The 14,526-nt window shown below is 42.2% G+C and overlaps 1 protein-coding gene across 2 annotated transcripts in view; it reads left to right on the forward strand.

Moving 5' to 3' along the window:
- The window catches only part of PRKG1 (protein kinase cGMP-dependent 1), a 487,572-nt gene that overhangs the window by 446,801 nt on the left and 26,245 nt on the right, over positions 1-14,526 (forward strand). For both annotated transcript variants that reach the window (XM_067299666.1, XM_067299665.1), the window contains exon 10: positions 2,595-2,691. In XM_067299666.1, the coding sequence (XP_067155767.1) occupies positions 2,595-2,691 (97 nt within the window). The remainder of the gene's footprint in view (positions 1-2,594; positions 2,692-14,526) is intronic.

Here is a 14,526-nt window from a genome sequence, read left to right on the forward strand (position 1 = left end):
ATACAGATGTGACGGTTGTTATCAAGCATATGATAGGCTTGCATGCGTTTTATACTCATTTTTGTTTCACTATATATTTTACGGATTTCTTTTGTTTCTAAGACGCCTGTTGCGTAGCGTCTGGAGAACTGAATCCAATTTGTTTTACAGGCTTCATTGCACTTGTATGTACTAACTACACATAACCAGTCTATCTGAGAATTAGCCAGAAGATTTCCAAAAAACCCAGTCAAAGTAACGCTGTAGTCACTTTTTTTAATAAAATATTAAATTCACAGATTTTTGCCCAAGACAGGCCCACTTTAAAAGCCATCAGCTTTCAGCTTCTTTGGCTCGACGCACAAAACCTGAAGATCTTTTGGCCGCAGCAGGACATCAAGGCTTTTTAGAAGAATTGGTAGCTCTTCCAGGAGTTGAGAGTAGCACCCCGTTTGCCTTTCCAGTACCCTGGCATGTTTTATCTGGTTTTGTCCCCTCATGTCGCATGCTATGAACTCTACGCAATTTTTGTAGGACTCTGCAGACATTCAGGATAAGAGGTATCATAGGAGAGTTTTTTTTCCCCGTCTTTCTTGTATGTCTTTGGAAACCCAAGCCGTTCTGACATACTGGCATTTGGCATCTCTCACCCCCTGTTTGCTGGGAAGGGGGATGCAATCCCTTGCGGCTAATGCCGAGCTTTTTGACTCGAAGGTTTCCATCAGTTGTTTCACCACTGAAGTGAAGTTTTCCGTATTGGGATCTCGGCTTTCGAGCAATTATAAATCATTAGACGTATTTAAATGGTCAGGAAAGCCAAAGATAAATCACACGCTGTGTATGTATTTAGCATGAACGTTAGACCCGTCTCATTGCGCTGTCATCCCTGAAATGATGTGCCTTTTGTGGTTTAGAAGGGAACTTGTAAATGTGCCTTTCATTTCACAGTTTTGTTTTTCCCGGTTACCAGTTTAATATGCATCTCATGATTAGTATAAAATGATCAATAAGCAGCTGTGTCGCCCAAGGTCGTTCCAAGTTCAAAGCAGGCGCAGTGGCGATTAGTTTCCAAAATCGGATGCAGTCAGACCGCTGTGGCCACAGGAGCAAGGTCACTGTGAGGATCTGGTGGCAGTATAAATAATAAAGCAAAGCTTCGCTCATTTGGCATCAGTACCCCCAGATAAGAGCGCGCTTTATTGCTTTGTCTTTTGGGCGTTCTTATGGGACCTTTCGCCTTTCTCAACACCTCTTTTTGGTTTTTTTTTTACCCTCAAATTGCTTTTTTTTCTCTTCTCTCTCAATGTCATTTTGTTTTTCAATAAAGAAGGTGGTTTGAAGGGAATAAGTCACTAAATCAATTTCATTCCATTACTGAATTAGATTATTAGATACAGAGGCAGGCGTGACAGCTTAGATCCATTAAAAAGATAGATAGGTGGATGTGTGTATGTGATCATTGCTAATGCTATGATATTTTATCTTTACTGTAGCATAAACTGGGCTTAAACGAAGCACGTGATGCTCGGGTGAAATAGCACATTATGGTTACAGTTAATGGCGAAGCCTTATGGATAAAATTAAATATTGAAAATTGTGCGCTTCCAAGCCAATTCCCCCTTTACACCGTGCATGCCTTTTTCCATAACCCTGTCAATGTTGTTTTTTTTTTTCCCCTCCCCGTACAAGTCCATATCACCAACGGCCAAAGGTTGTACATGCACAGGGGCTTCTCTCTGGCAGCTGAATGTCAAACTTTATTGAGTGGGTGGATCCTGCTCATCCATTTCCCTTCTGAGCCTTTCTAAAAATACCATGAACCTTGACAAGGAGATATTTTGGAGGAATCATATTCATGAGTGTGTTCATGGGAAGCTTATTTTGGCAGGCTTGCATGTGTCAGATTTGCATGCTTCCATAGTTAAGGGCTTGGCGAACTTCTGTCACAAGCCAGTTGCACATGGGCTAAAGAGGGAGCATCTGGATTTTGGGACCTACTGGGTTGGAATTTCTCCTCCAAGTGAGTTTATAGCAGGAAAAGAAGCGAAGATATTCTTATAGGAATGTTAATATGTGACTGAAGTCATTCATTTCAGGCATTTGCACACCAGCCCTCAGCTTATCGGATCTGATTTCATAAAACCTGGCTGTGATTTCTCTCCAGGGACCTTAATGATCTTGCCACTTTCAATAAACATTTATAGAAACTACTGCCAGCCTGTGGATAAGAGAAACTTTTGGGAGAGACTTTGTCTTCCAAAAAATACTAAAAGACAAAACAGACCACCCACTCTTCACAAAGAAGATCAATAGAAAATGTCAAAATGTAGCATTCGCTTGGTAGCTGGAGCTGAATTGCAGTACCAGACATTTGCACTGTAGGCGTGCAGTAGGTACGTTCGCTTTTCTCCCTTTGAAAAAAAGTGCAAATTGGAGTTATGCTATAACTGGGACCAGCAAAACTGGGAGTGTGACTAAAAGCAAACTGTAAGAGATAAGATGGAAATTAAGCAGGTAAACGCTGTTCCACGCTCATGCCATTCGGGTACAGTATTGCGCAGTACTCATGTTTGCACCTCTAAGAAATTTCCATTTTTTCGCATAAAAAAATCCAGATATGAAGCCGAAGCTGCCTTCTTCGCCAACCTGAAACTGTCTGATTTCAACATCATTGACACCCTTGGAGTTGGAGGGTTTGGACGAGTTGAACTGGTAGGTAACCTTTTTTTTTTCCTTTGAAGTTTGTGTAATGTCCTGGGAATGAGTACTATGTTACCAGTCTTTTCGTTTGTCTTCATTATTATACCTGAATTACTGGAAGAGAAGTATGTGACAGGCTTATAATTTTACTGATAGTTGAAGAAAGTTGTATTACATTTCCGGGAAAATAAAAATATATGAATAAACACGCTGCAGTAATCCTAAAGAATGTATGTTACTAGGTTGAGAGAGGAACATCTTCTCTCTCCAAGTGGTCTTCTACTGAAGCAGAACCTTTTTATGACATTGATTGCCTTTTAACAAGAACCCGAAGAGTTGTGGTGGTGTTGAGTGATGAGATTGAAAAAGCAGCCTAAAATCTTAATTAGCCAAAACTGCAGTAACGGTCCACTGTCTGCTGTAAGCAGTTCCTAATTCGGGTCTAGAGATCGATCTCCCGATCTCCTACTTGATTATGAAGAAAACTGTAGATTACGTGTCTGAATTATAATACTGGTTCACAGAAAGATACTTCTTGTTTGCAGAATTTTAAAGAAAGCACGAAATCTCAGCTTGCTTTTTGCTCCGCTTGGGTTTAGAGCCGTGTAGTTTTTTTTATTATTAAAACAAGGGCTGAGCAGGAAGAGCCGGAAAAGATAGCCGTTATGCGACCCATTTGTAATATCGTGTGAATATGAAAGCTTAAAATAGAAAGAGGGAGTTTAGTTTACATCACTGCGCTGAGCAAGGAGGCATTTCTGATACCGGACACCAGTACAGTATGTGAGGAACCCCTTTAAGTTCGGGGGCAGAAAAGTAAACAGAGTTACTGCTGCCATCACAAAAGTTAGAGGAAATCCCCGCTCCCTAACAGTACGGAAGCCAAAAGCACCTTTTTGCATTATCCCCTTAGCGCTGGGAACTTGAAAACCAGCAAAATAAGTGGTTTGATCATTGCTTGTGACGTGAAGGGTGAATTCTGTCTTTAAACGGCAACTTGTTTCTGCCTTTTCCTATTCGGAGGTTATTTAAAAACATGCAGAGCAGACCAGTGAGGACTTTGATCCCTTCCCGTTGTTTTATTTTTTTTCCCGTTAGCAGCTGGTGTTTTGGAAGATAGTCACGAGAGCTCAGCCATAGCCTGGGAAGGTGTCCTTCCTCCGCTCCTTCTATGGTCAGTGGAGAAAGAGGGTCTCCTGCCGAGGATGCTCGAGAGCAAGAGTCTAATTTGGGATGCACTAAATCAATTGGGTTGCATTACTGAAGGCAACGAGTCCTCTAGCTCCAGCTGCTTCCCAAGTTAATGTGGAAGCTATATGGTGTTAACAAGAACCATATCCGTGGATGAAACCTTGGCCAGGTCTGAGGAACAGCACAGATGGACACGTTCTGTCATTTGAGGGTATCAGATGACAGGTAGAAATATGTAAATCTTAGGAGACTTAAAAATTTTAGAAGCCTGCAGGAAGTGTTGGATATTACCTCAGATGGCAGAAAAGTCTTCATCATCTTGTAGGGGGTTGTCTTCAGCGGTGAGTTTAGGAGGTTCCAAGCAGGAGAATGCTGGTTAAGATCATTTTCTGGGTAAATCGTGAGTATAGTGGTGAATCAGATGAGGAACCTTTTGCCTTCTAGTTAGCTTAAACCACTTCCCATATTGATTTCCTGCTGTCGATTTGTTTGTTGGTGACATCAAAGTTGCTTGTGCTGTATGGTTACAATTATTCCCGTTGCTGGGCCAGGAAGAAATGATCCTGCCAAGCAGAGGAGGAGGTGATGGGAATAGAAGTGTTTTCTCTTGGGAAAGGTGTTTCGATAATCAGCGGGAACTAGATCGGGAATAGCGGAAAAATGCAGAAAAAGGTCATGGCTTGCTGGTATAATCTACAAAAGGACTTTTTCAGCTACTGCGCCTAAAGTGAGCCTGCTAAAACCATGCGCTTAGTTCAGAATTGACGGCAGAGCTAAGTATGCGGGGAAGATCTTATGTGTCAAATTTAAATAACCAGGATTTTTTGTTACTTAGGAAAAAAGGTTGCATTATGTCAGTAAATAGGCGTATCTTTCTGCTCAAGAGGCTGTAGTGGTTCTTAACTGATACCAGATTACACACAGAAGGATAAAAGATATTTTAAAGTTTAACTTCACATTCTTGATTTTATTACTTTCCTTTACCACCAGGGAAAACTATGTTAATATTCTCTAGTCTTTAACATTTTAAAAAAGCTAAGTACCTTTCAGAGTTGCCATCTCAGCGCTGAGTATTGGCAAGCGAAATTGTTATTAAAGCAAAAGGACTGTTTTCATCAAAACGGAGTATAGGATTGCTACCTCTTGCTTCTATCCTCTTTAGAAAAACATATTTTGTAATTTCAGGCTAAAAATGAACTGATGCAATATGTATCCGAGGAACGGACTCTTTTATTACCTTACTGTATTATGGCAGCTCGCTAGTACATGGCAATGTTGAAATTTGTTCCTGAAAAAAAATCTAGTTCTTGCACTTTTCTCAAGTAAAAACAATCAAATAAGCAAAGTGCATTGCAAAGAGAAGACTGTTTATAGCTTAACCTTAGCTTCCATGCGCAAGCTAGCTCAGCGCCCCAGCGCGTCTTCGTACCCTTCAAGAGGGCAACTGGTGGTGTCTGGTTAGAAACTGGAACGTCTAGGATTTAGTCTGGGTCTTGCTGGCCAAGGATAAATAATGCTCCCGTTTGCCTGTGTTTTAATTTTCAGATGTGGTTTGTTTAAATGTGAGATGGTATTCCGGACACCTCTGTGAATACTGGTTGTTTTGAGAGGTCGTCCCTTGGATGAATTTAAATGCAGGTACATGTCTCTTGGGCGAGACGGTTATTTAAATAACTTTCTGTTCTATGGATATTACACATCTTTTTGTCTTGGTTTTGCTCCTGTGACAAAAAGCTTACGCATACAGTGTGGTGACAAATCTTAGTTAGTGCATGTCTTAATGGGACCTTTCCTAAGTAGTTTTATTTTCTGACTGTGTCAAAAGAAATTTTCAACAGGTTTGTGTTTGCTCAATTTTTTATGGCTAGCTGATGCCCCTTATATCGTATCTTGTCATTATGGATGTTGTTCTTCATCTTTAACTGGACCTCCTCTGTAGTTAGCTGGAGCAGACTGCTGTTGAAGGGATAAAACAGATGACTTGTCATGTTTTCATATGGTGACCAGCTATGCAATTATAACAAAAGTGGCATTTTTCAGTCGGGCACGAACCACACTAAGTCCTTGCACCTCTGTCAAAATGCCGGCTGCCAAGTCTTCCTTCTTTCTTCCCTGACTGTGTTGCAGTTAGCTATGAAAACGTTAAACTGGCATGAAAATAAGCAAAAAGTAGTTTTCCCATGTGCCACCCCTGGAAAAGGGTGCGCGTAGTCATCTTTGGACAGCTTCTCAACACTTCACTCCCTGAATACGCTGTCCAGTTTCTGTAGCTTCAAAAGCATGTTTATAAAAACGAGAAGTGGCCTGAGCTAGATAAAATAAATGCGTTTGTTCACTTACAGGGCGAGCAGTGTGACCCCAATCCTCAACATTTAGCAAGTAAACAGACGGGCTGGAGCAGACCGCAGTCTGCCCCGGGACAGACGGTGCTACATTCCTAGAACCACCCTCATAAATTGCTGCAGAGTCTGCCAAGTAGGTGCAGGCTACTCCAGGACGTGTCTCCCTGTGCCTGCTCTCCAGCTCTCGGACACCTCCCTTAGCATGGGAGAAAGCAAATAAGATGCCTAGACTTCTCGGTTTGAATAACTGAAGTAGCCACAATTTTTTGCTCAGTAGCTTCTTCACTGGCACTCATCGGAGTGGTAGCTGAGCATCTTCAAAGGATGCTCCCACGTGTGCTCTCATGCTGCATGAAGGGCAGCTCCCTGAATAGACGGGTATAGTACTGACTCGTATGAAGTCTATTAACATATATATACATATATAAAACAGTTTTTTTCCTGAAAAATATTTATACAGCTGTCTAATGTTGTGAAGAGACCCTTGTCCATAGGAGCAGAAGGAACAGAGGCAAAAGGCTTGGGACTGCACGTTGCTACGACTTCAGCCTGCCCTTTCCCAGGCAGATTGACTGCAGGCTGAGCAGGTGGTAGGAGCCTCCACTTACTTTACCTTCATTTTGGTAGCTAGCATTTGATCTTCAGAATCTGTAGTCGTGCTGCTTCGCTGGGTTCCTTCCTGCCGAGCCTCCATAATACGTTATGATAGTGAATGAATGTATCATCTCAAGTTCATATCCTTCAGAACACCCTTTTGCAGAGGACAGAGGTGCTGGTCAGGTGTCCCAGGGCTTCATAAATCATCTCTTCTCAACTTTATTGCTCTTGTCTTTGTCCTTTTGTTTGCTTTTAATTTAAACTCCTCTGCCTCTAATCATCTGCCCCAGGTCAGGCATTTTGATTTAAATGAAGATTACTTTAGACAGCTCTGAAACGAATGTAACGGAGTATCTGGACATACAGGGTTAGATTCATTATGGCTGCGTAATCAGTTCATGAAAACGATGGCTGAGCACAGGCAGGCTCAAATTCAGCGCCGTGCCTCAACACACACCGTTGTTATATTGATTCACACAGTTATCATTTCCAATAATCACTCCGAGCCGGGGCAATGAGAAAAGAAGATTTTAAATTCCCCCAGCTTTTACAGAATTGCAAAAATAATACTTCTTCACCCTCCCCGTCACCAGCTTGTTTGAGACTCTATTTCAGCTGAACATCTTTGTTCACTTTTTGGGCCAGTCAAATATTCAGATAGGCCAGTCAAAACCAATTGACTTTTCCTCCATCTCCGCACATATGCAAGTTAGGAGGGAGCTATTCATTGTGCGCGGCTGTGGGTAACATATGGCCAAGGACATCCTGAAGGCAACAATATCCATAGGCAGATTAAGGACATTTAGCCCTTACTCGACAAAATATTTAATCGTAAGTTTTAATGTTCAGCAGGTTTGCGGAAGTCAGTGACACTTAAAGCACATATTTCGAGCATATGTTCATTAAACATAGGTCTGGGAGGGCCCGAAGCTGATCATCCGTTCCATTTTCAAGGCACAAAGCAGAATCAAAGAGACACAAATATTTCTGACCATTTTTCCCTTAATCTCTTGTTGAAAGCCTTTAGCGATGCAGGTTCCCAGTGCAATTTATTCCAGGGCTTACCTGTTCTTAACTTGCAAGAAAGGTTTTCCTACTATTTAACATCTTCCCATGCTGTAGCCTGTCATTTCTTGTCCTTCTTGTTCCAAGAGGACTTGGTGGCAGTTTATTGCATTCTCCTGCAGTAAGATTTATGTATTTGAAGATCATTATCACATTAACCTGTAGTACTTTATTCTTTAGGGAAAGTAAATTTATTTTTGAGCTTTCCACGCAATTCACGCTTTCTAGGCCTGGCGATCATTCTTGCTTCTTCATCTCCAGGTGGTTCTTGTCTCTTTTGAGCAATGCCTCAAACAAGGCACGTTGAGCTAACTGGAGTGGTCAGGTAGAGCAGAAAAATGGCAACTGAGCGTCGTGTTTTGCCTTTACCCTTACTGAATTGTGCCCTTTCTATCTCGAGTCATCGCTTCAATTTGTAAAGATCAGGTTGAATTTCCTTGCTCTTCGCAGAAGTGCTCGTAGCCCTCTCCGGCTTGATATTGATTGATGGTGCAAAGTTAATAACCTTCTCCTTACTCCATCAGGCAAGCTGTTAATAAGAGTATTTAATGGTGCCGTATTCTAGACAGACCCCTGTGAAATGCCACTTGTAACGTCCTTTCAGCTTCCTGGTGACCACTAAAAACTAAACTCCTTGGCAATGTGGAGACTAATATGGACATAAGCTTAAAAACGAAGCCTTTGCTTCGGCCGCGTTTCACCGGGGCTCTAGAAGGCCTATTTTCAATGGTCAACGTGGGATTTTTCATTTTCATTCATGTTTTAAGAGGAATCTGACCACGGATTGTAAAGTGCAATGAAATTTATTGTAGCCTCCAGCCCTTTTTGTAAACAAAATCATTAGCGAATTAATTAGATGGCAAGGAAGGAAAAAAAAAAGTAATTGTCTTCCAATAGACCAGCAGATGCATAAATCAGACATTTATTAGTGGAAATTTCCAACTGCATAGCTATCATTTTGTTCCATCCGTTGTAAAGTTTTTTTTATTAGACAGATCAGTCGTCTTCTCTTTGAAATTGCTTAATTTTTATTTTGAAATTGTGAAGAATCCTTTGGCCTCCTTCCTTTTGAAAGAACGGGCGTTTCTTAATTATTATAGGGAATTAAAATGAGAATATCAGTGATTTTATATATAGGCCCACAGGTTGTTTTCAAGGAATTAGTGAGTTTTTTCCATTTGGTTTAATAGGTATTAGCTATATAACCCCTCTTCTGGCTTTTACTTTATACTGGAATGATTTTATGCGCGAAGCAGTTTACATTCCTCACTTGTTTTTAGCCTTTTCCTTCTAGACATTTTTGAAAAATAATATTTACCTCTGGCATTTATGGAAAGACACAAACTTTTATACACTTCCTAATGCCCTTGCTTATGAAAAAAAAACATAGTTGCGCATGTTGGCAAACACTGGATATAAATTTTCCGTACAGTATTCAGAGCGTAGAATTAAAGATTTTTTAGCAAAGTTCAGGATTTGATTAAGCAGCTTTAATTAATGGTTAAGTAGATGAGGTTTTCTAAGGAACTGTGTATTTTTTTTAGCATATATGTATGTATAATTTTGCAAGGTATTTTTCTGTAGAGTCCCTTAGCATTCACACTGTGCCGTGTGCCAGGCTACGATATTTAGTGCCCTCCCAAATAGTTTTCGCATTTAATTGAATCTAGCCTTGTTCAATCCTAATAAAATAAGGGTGGCAGCAGGGGCATTTCGGAGGCAAGCGATATTATTAGGGGGCAAGCTGTTTCGTTCTGGAGGAGCGTAGATATATCGAGTGCTCGGACCACGCTGGGCGGCTTTGCCTGGGGGGAGAAACTTGCTGCTTGGTCCGTGCAGCCGGTCAGCTGTTGGGATTAAGAGAGCTCAGCTTGCGTTCTCGTTAGCCCGTCTAAGTGCTGCGCTCGGCGACAGCTGCCGCTATTTTTGTTGATTCGGGTGCATATATCTGGGAAACCACTGGAAGTTTAAAAAAAAAAGAAAGAAAAGAAAAAAAAACCTTGCACGTACCCAGCAAGCAAAAGCATTCGTACTTCTGGATGCTCTCTGGAATCGGTTATTTTTTAACGTGATACAAAGGCATGCCCATCTTTTTTTCACAATAGCACTGATTCCTGGCTCCGTCTTGTCCACAATTTACAGATGTTAGCTAGCAAAGGTCCGTTCGAAAAGCGTCTGAACTACCGTCTCTATCTTTTGGGGTTGAGGTGTCACCATGGCCACACAGCAAATTCAACGGGAGACAAGAGCAATAAGAACCTTGTCTGTGAGCAGTGTACCCGAGCTCTCAAGAAACGCTTCTGTCCTGCTCCTAAAAGATAGCCATTACTGAGGGTTTAGGAAAAAAGCCACATCTCCAGAGTAAACTAAATATATATATTTTTTTTATTTGCACAAACTCCGCTTGCTGGGTGTTCTCATTTAGCTAGGAGCCAGGCCAACCACCTTGAGGATTAGCAGAAAACGCGAAAGCTCCTGCGCAAGGAGGTTTCTTTGCACACCCAGAAGCTTCACGTTCAAATGTTTCTGTTATATCTATCAGTGACAAGAAATTTGGGGCTCTCAAAGCTGCCAGCATCGTTCAAATCACAGCCTTTATTTCAAAAATGAAAGGAAAAATGGATTATAAATGTAAAACGTGTTCAGCTCTGCTCCCGTGCCCATGGTCTGCTGCTCTTCTGTGTCTGTAAGGGAGCCCACCATGAGCTGGGCTGCATCAGGGCAGTGGTGCCCCCGACCACCGCTGCTCTGAGTCCCCTTGGCTTTAAGGCTTTGCACAGGGTAAGGCAGTGGAAAATATTATCTGCAGCAGCTCCTTAGAGAACAAGTACAGTGCTGCCTCCTAGGGCTTTTTGGAGAACGCACAGCTCTGCAAGAGCTGTCATCCACAGGCGTAACATCTACAGTGACGGGGAACTCAGAGCGTCAGTAGAGGTTCTTCACCATCACTTCCTAGGAGGAGATGACGCACGTAGGAGATAAGTGCAGTCCAAATAGTATAGCCTCCATCTAAATCCTGACTATGACAAAGTGGAGGAGACTCGAGGCTGCTTTGGCTTGCTGCAGGCATGTCACTTAATCTTCACTGAAAAAAAAATCCTTCTTTATCAGGATTGTTCTACTTTTTTTTAATGTTTCTAAAGGGCAACTTGCGTTTTAGCAGCTCAGTTCTCATCGGAGTTACACAGAAATTGCTACCGTTGTGGACTTTTTATATAAAGTAATGAATATGAGCACATAAATATGTAGCAAATAAATATACTTAGAGCAAGACAGACAGAGAAAGAATAAGAAACACACAGATACAACCGTTTACTCTTTTTTCCATCGGGGGCTGGATTTGCTCTCATAAATACCCATTTTCCCAAAAGTGTGAAAAAGCACGAAGGTCAAAACATATTTATTTGCATGTGAATTATAGCAGTGTTTAAAAAAAGAAAGAAAAATCAGACCTTGAAAGTACTGTGTGTTTTGGAAGTGGCAGCAGTTTGTACGTCATAAAGCAAAGCGACATTTTTGGAGTGGTTCCAACATTTTTGTGAAAGCTGTGTGAGCCCAGCAGAAGCCAGCTGAGGTCTAATGAAACTCAGAAGAACAAGAGAGGTTGGATCCTTTCTCCTCTCCCCTGTGCCAGCATCTTGTCCTGATTTTGTACAGTTGCTGTTCTGCTGAACCCACTACTGAGACATCTTCACCCCCTGCAATAGTGGATTTTTTTTTACTGAGACTCAGTATTTTCTCACTGCTGAGACGCAGTATTTTCTTACTGCTAAAACGTTAAAAGTCATCCCGTGAATTCAAAATTATTGGCAGCCCAACGAAGCCCCCTTCACTGCTGTGTCCTCACGTCCTCTTTGGAGGACCGTCTCGCTTGGGTGTATTTTCAGTTCGTGATCCATCTGGTTGGGCTCACTCGGGACTAGCTCTGTCACGATGACCCAGGCTGCCAAGCAGACGCTGGTGGCATGGGACCGGGCCATCACGCTGGAGCACGGTATCCGCAGGTTGTCCTCCTCTCCCTCTGGCTGCTTCATGCCGGGGCAGGCAGGACTGCGGCGAGCGATGGCTCATCATTTCCACCGGCTGACTCATGGACCCCAGGGTTCCCTGTCCACGAGGGCACCATTACTCATCGCTCCTGCCCGAGTAGACTTTTATGCCTGTCTCCTTGCCTTGTTTGGTTTCATTTGTTGGGGTTTTTTTTCCCCTGTGATGATTCTTCAAAATTGTTCTTAGTTTTTTCTTTAAAGCTTTCCATAAGTTTTTTCCTCCCTCTCTCCAAAGAACATAGGAATATAGTGCGGGGTCCAGGTAGCTGCCTAGTGAGTGTCCAGAGCAAGTAGATGAAGATGGGAGAGGGGGAAGCAATGACCACGCAGTTGATGGCACCCTCCAGGCACGTGGAGAGAGGACAGCTCCAGGGTCCAGCACAGACGAAAGCTCCTCTCTAATTTGTGTCCACCCTGGACATTTCGAGGGTTTCTTGCTTCCAAGGTCTGGATGGGTTTCACACACGGAGGGTAGGAATAACCTCCTCTTCATCAGCTTGGCAATCGCTATGAGCTTGTGGGATGGGAAGGGTCTAAAAGATGGAGGAATCTGACCCTCCCAGAGTAGCCCTGTCTAGGTAATATCTTGTGATTAAAAATGCAGCCATGACTCCAAATCTGTGCATGATAGCCCATCACCATGGTATTTGGGCCAGTATATATTTGCAAAATAGATGCAACTGTTTCTTTTTTCATTGTGCTTTGCTTTTACAAATGCCTGGTTTAATTATAGACGAGGTTTCTGCTGATTTTGTGTCGCTGGGAAGCAGATCGTTGCCTGGATGAGAATCCTGCAGAAACTACCCAGTCTAATGAATTTTATCTCTTTCTGGTTTTGTGCATCGCCTCTTTAGGGTGGTGTTTGGGCACAGGCTTTACTTAACTCCTCTCTCTATTGCATTTTCTTATCTTTCGGATAGAAAACATGCTCCTGTTCCACGACTGAAAGGGATTATATGGAAATCTCCTTCAGAGTTTCGTTCCTAACAGAGGGCAACAGCTCATTCAGATTTACTTGGAGTGAGTCAGACCACAGGAGAGTCAGCAGTACCTACAGGTTTACCAGGGTTCGCTGTTTTGGGGATTATTGCACTAGAAAGGAAGGCAAGGGCCCGCAGCCTGGAGCATGCAGGAAGCTGTCTAGACTGCTCTGGTAGGAGGGTTGTTGTTCAGCTTGATTTGCATTTTGCAATTTAGCCTCTGTGTGCCAGAGCACTGTGACAGGATAGAAACGTAATGGAAGGCTTAAATACATATAGGAAAGTGGAGAGAAAGGGAGGGAGGAGTATATTCAGTGCCATAAATTTTATTTATCATTTTTCCCCACCATTGAGCCTTTCAGTGAATTTGCAGCTTCAATATCCTCATTGATTAAATCACCATTTTCAGCAGAACGTGGACATCTACAGCAGACTCGATGCTTGCTCGTACCATCAGTGCACTGAATCTCTGAGAAAGAGGGATTTTTGGAGTTTTTTGCACTCAAGAAAGGCAATGATTATGTAAGGAAGCCGTGAAGGTAGGAAAGAAGGAAAGGGAAGTGGCCAGAAATTGGTTTAACTTGCAAAGAACTTGATAGAGAGATGGAGGCTGGTTGTTGTCCCACGTAGACCCTCTTAGCGGTTCTCCTGGCCTTGGAGAGAAGCGACTGAAACCCAAGGCTCCAGCAGGTCTCCAGCAAATCGATAATCCTGGGGCCTTGGAAATTTAAGATGTCACTTTGTATAGTTTTGAGTCGAAGCTGGTCTAGTGAACTTCTCGCACTGGAGGACTGCACGCTTTCCCTCTCTACAGCATTTAGGAGATTTTTGTGGTGGCTTGGTTTGGAAGGCTGAACTTCCTGCCCGACGTATCCAGCTTCTCCGCAGCTGAGATTCGCAGTCTCTGTGGCTTTTGCGGCTTTGTGTGCTCTTTTTTTTGTGGCATTTAGAGGATAGGGTGTTCTCATCAGCCCATTCTCATTTTCTCAATATTATTATTTTTTTTTCTTTAAAGTAAAACGTCCCCGTGACTCCTGGATTTTTCTTATATTTTTGAAACAACATTTCAAAATAAACTAAAACTTGAATAATGTACAAAATAATTAGAGTCTGAATTAATTAGTAGGATAGCAAAATGAGATCGGGGTTAGAAATGTTCTTTTTCTATTTACTATCATGGGTAGAATGACCTGGATTTTCCCAGCTTTACATCATGAAAATAGTCGTCGTTATTAGCCCCATTTGGCAGTCTTGGTAGAAACACCAGAGCAAGAGGAGGCAAGTAGACTCACCAGGCATGTTGAAGAAGGAGGGGAAGCTTGCAGGATTTATTTTTCCAGAGATGTACAAATAGCAGTGAATTTGCTCGGAAAAACACATAGAAAAATAATCCAAAGGGAAAGTGATCCAAAGTTTTGTACCTCACCTGCATGTTTTGGTGTATCAGCACATTTAATACAAATTAATCCCCCAGTGCTCTCAAACCCTGGCAAATCCTCTGCATTATGAAGCAGACTGGGAACGTGAGTGGAAATTTTATCTAAATTCTCCTGTGGCATTAGGTCAAAGTCTTGCATTGGCTAATTGTAACCTCTCGTTTGTTCTATATTTAAACATTTGTGG

This window comes from Apteryx mantelli, chromosome 7 (genome assembly GCF_036417845.1).
Source record: "Apteryx mantelli isolate bAptMan1 chromosome 7, bAptMan1.hap1, whole genome shotgun sequence".
Classification (NCBI taxonomy): Eukaryota; Metazoa; Chordata; class Aves; order Apterygiformes; family Apterygidae; genus Apteryx; species Apteryx mantelli.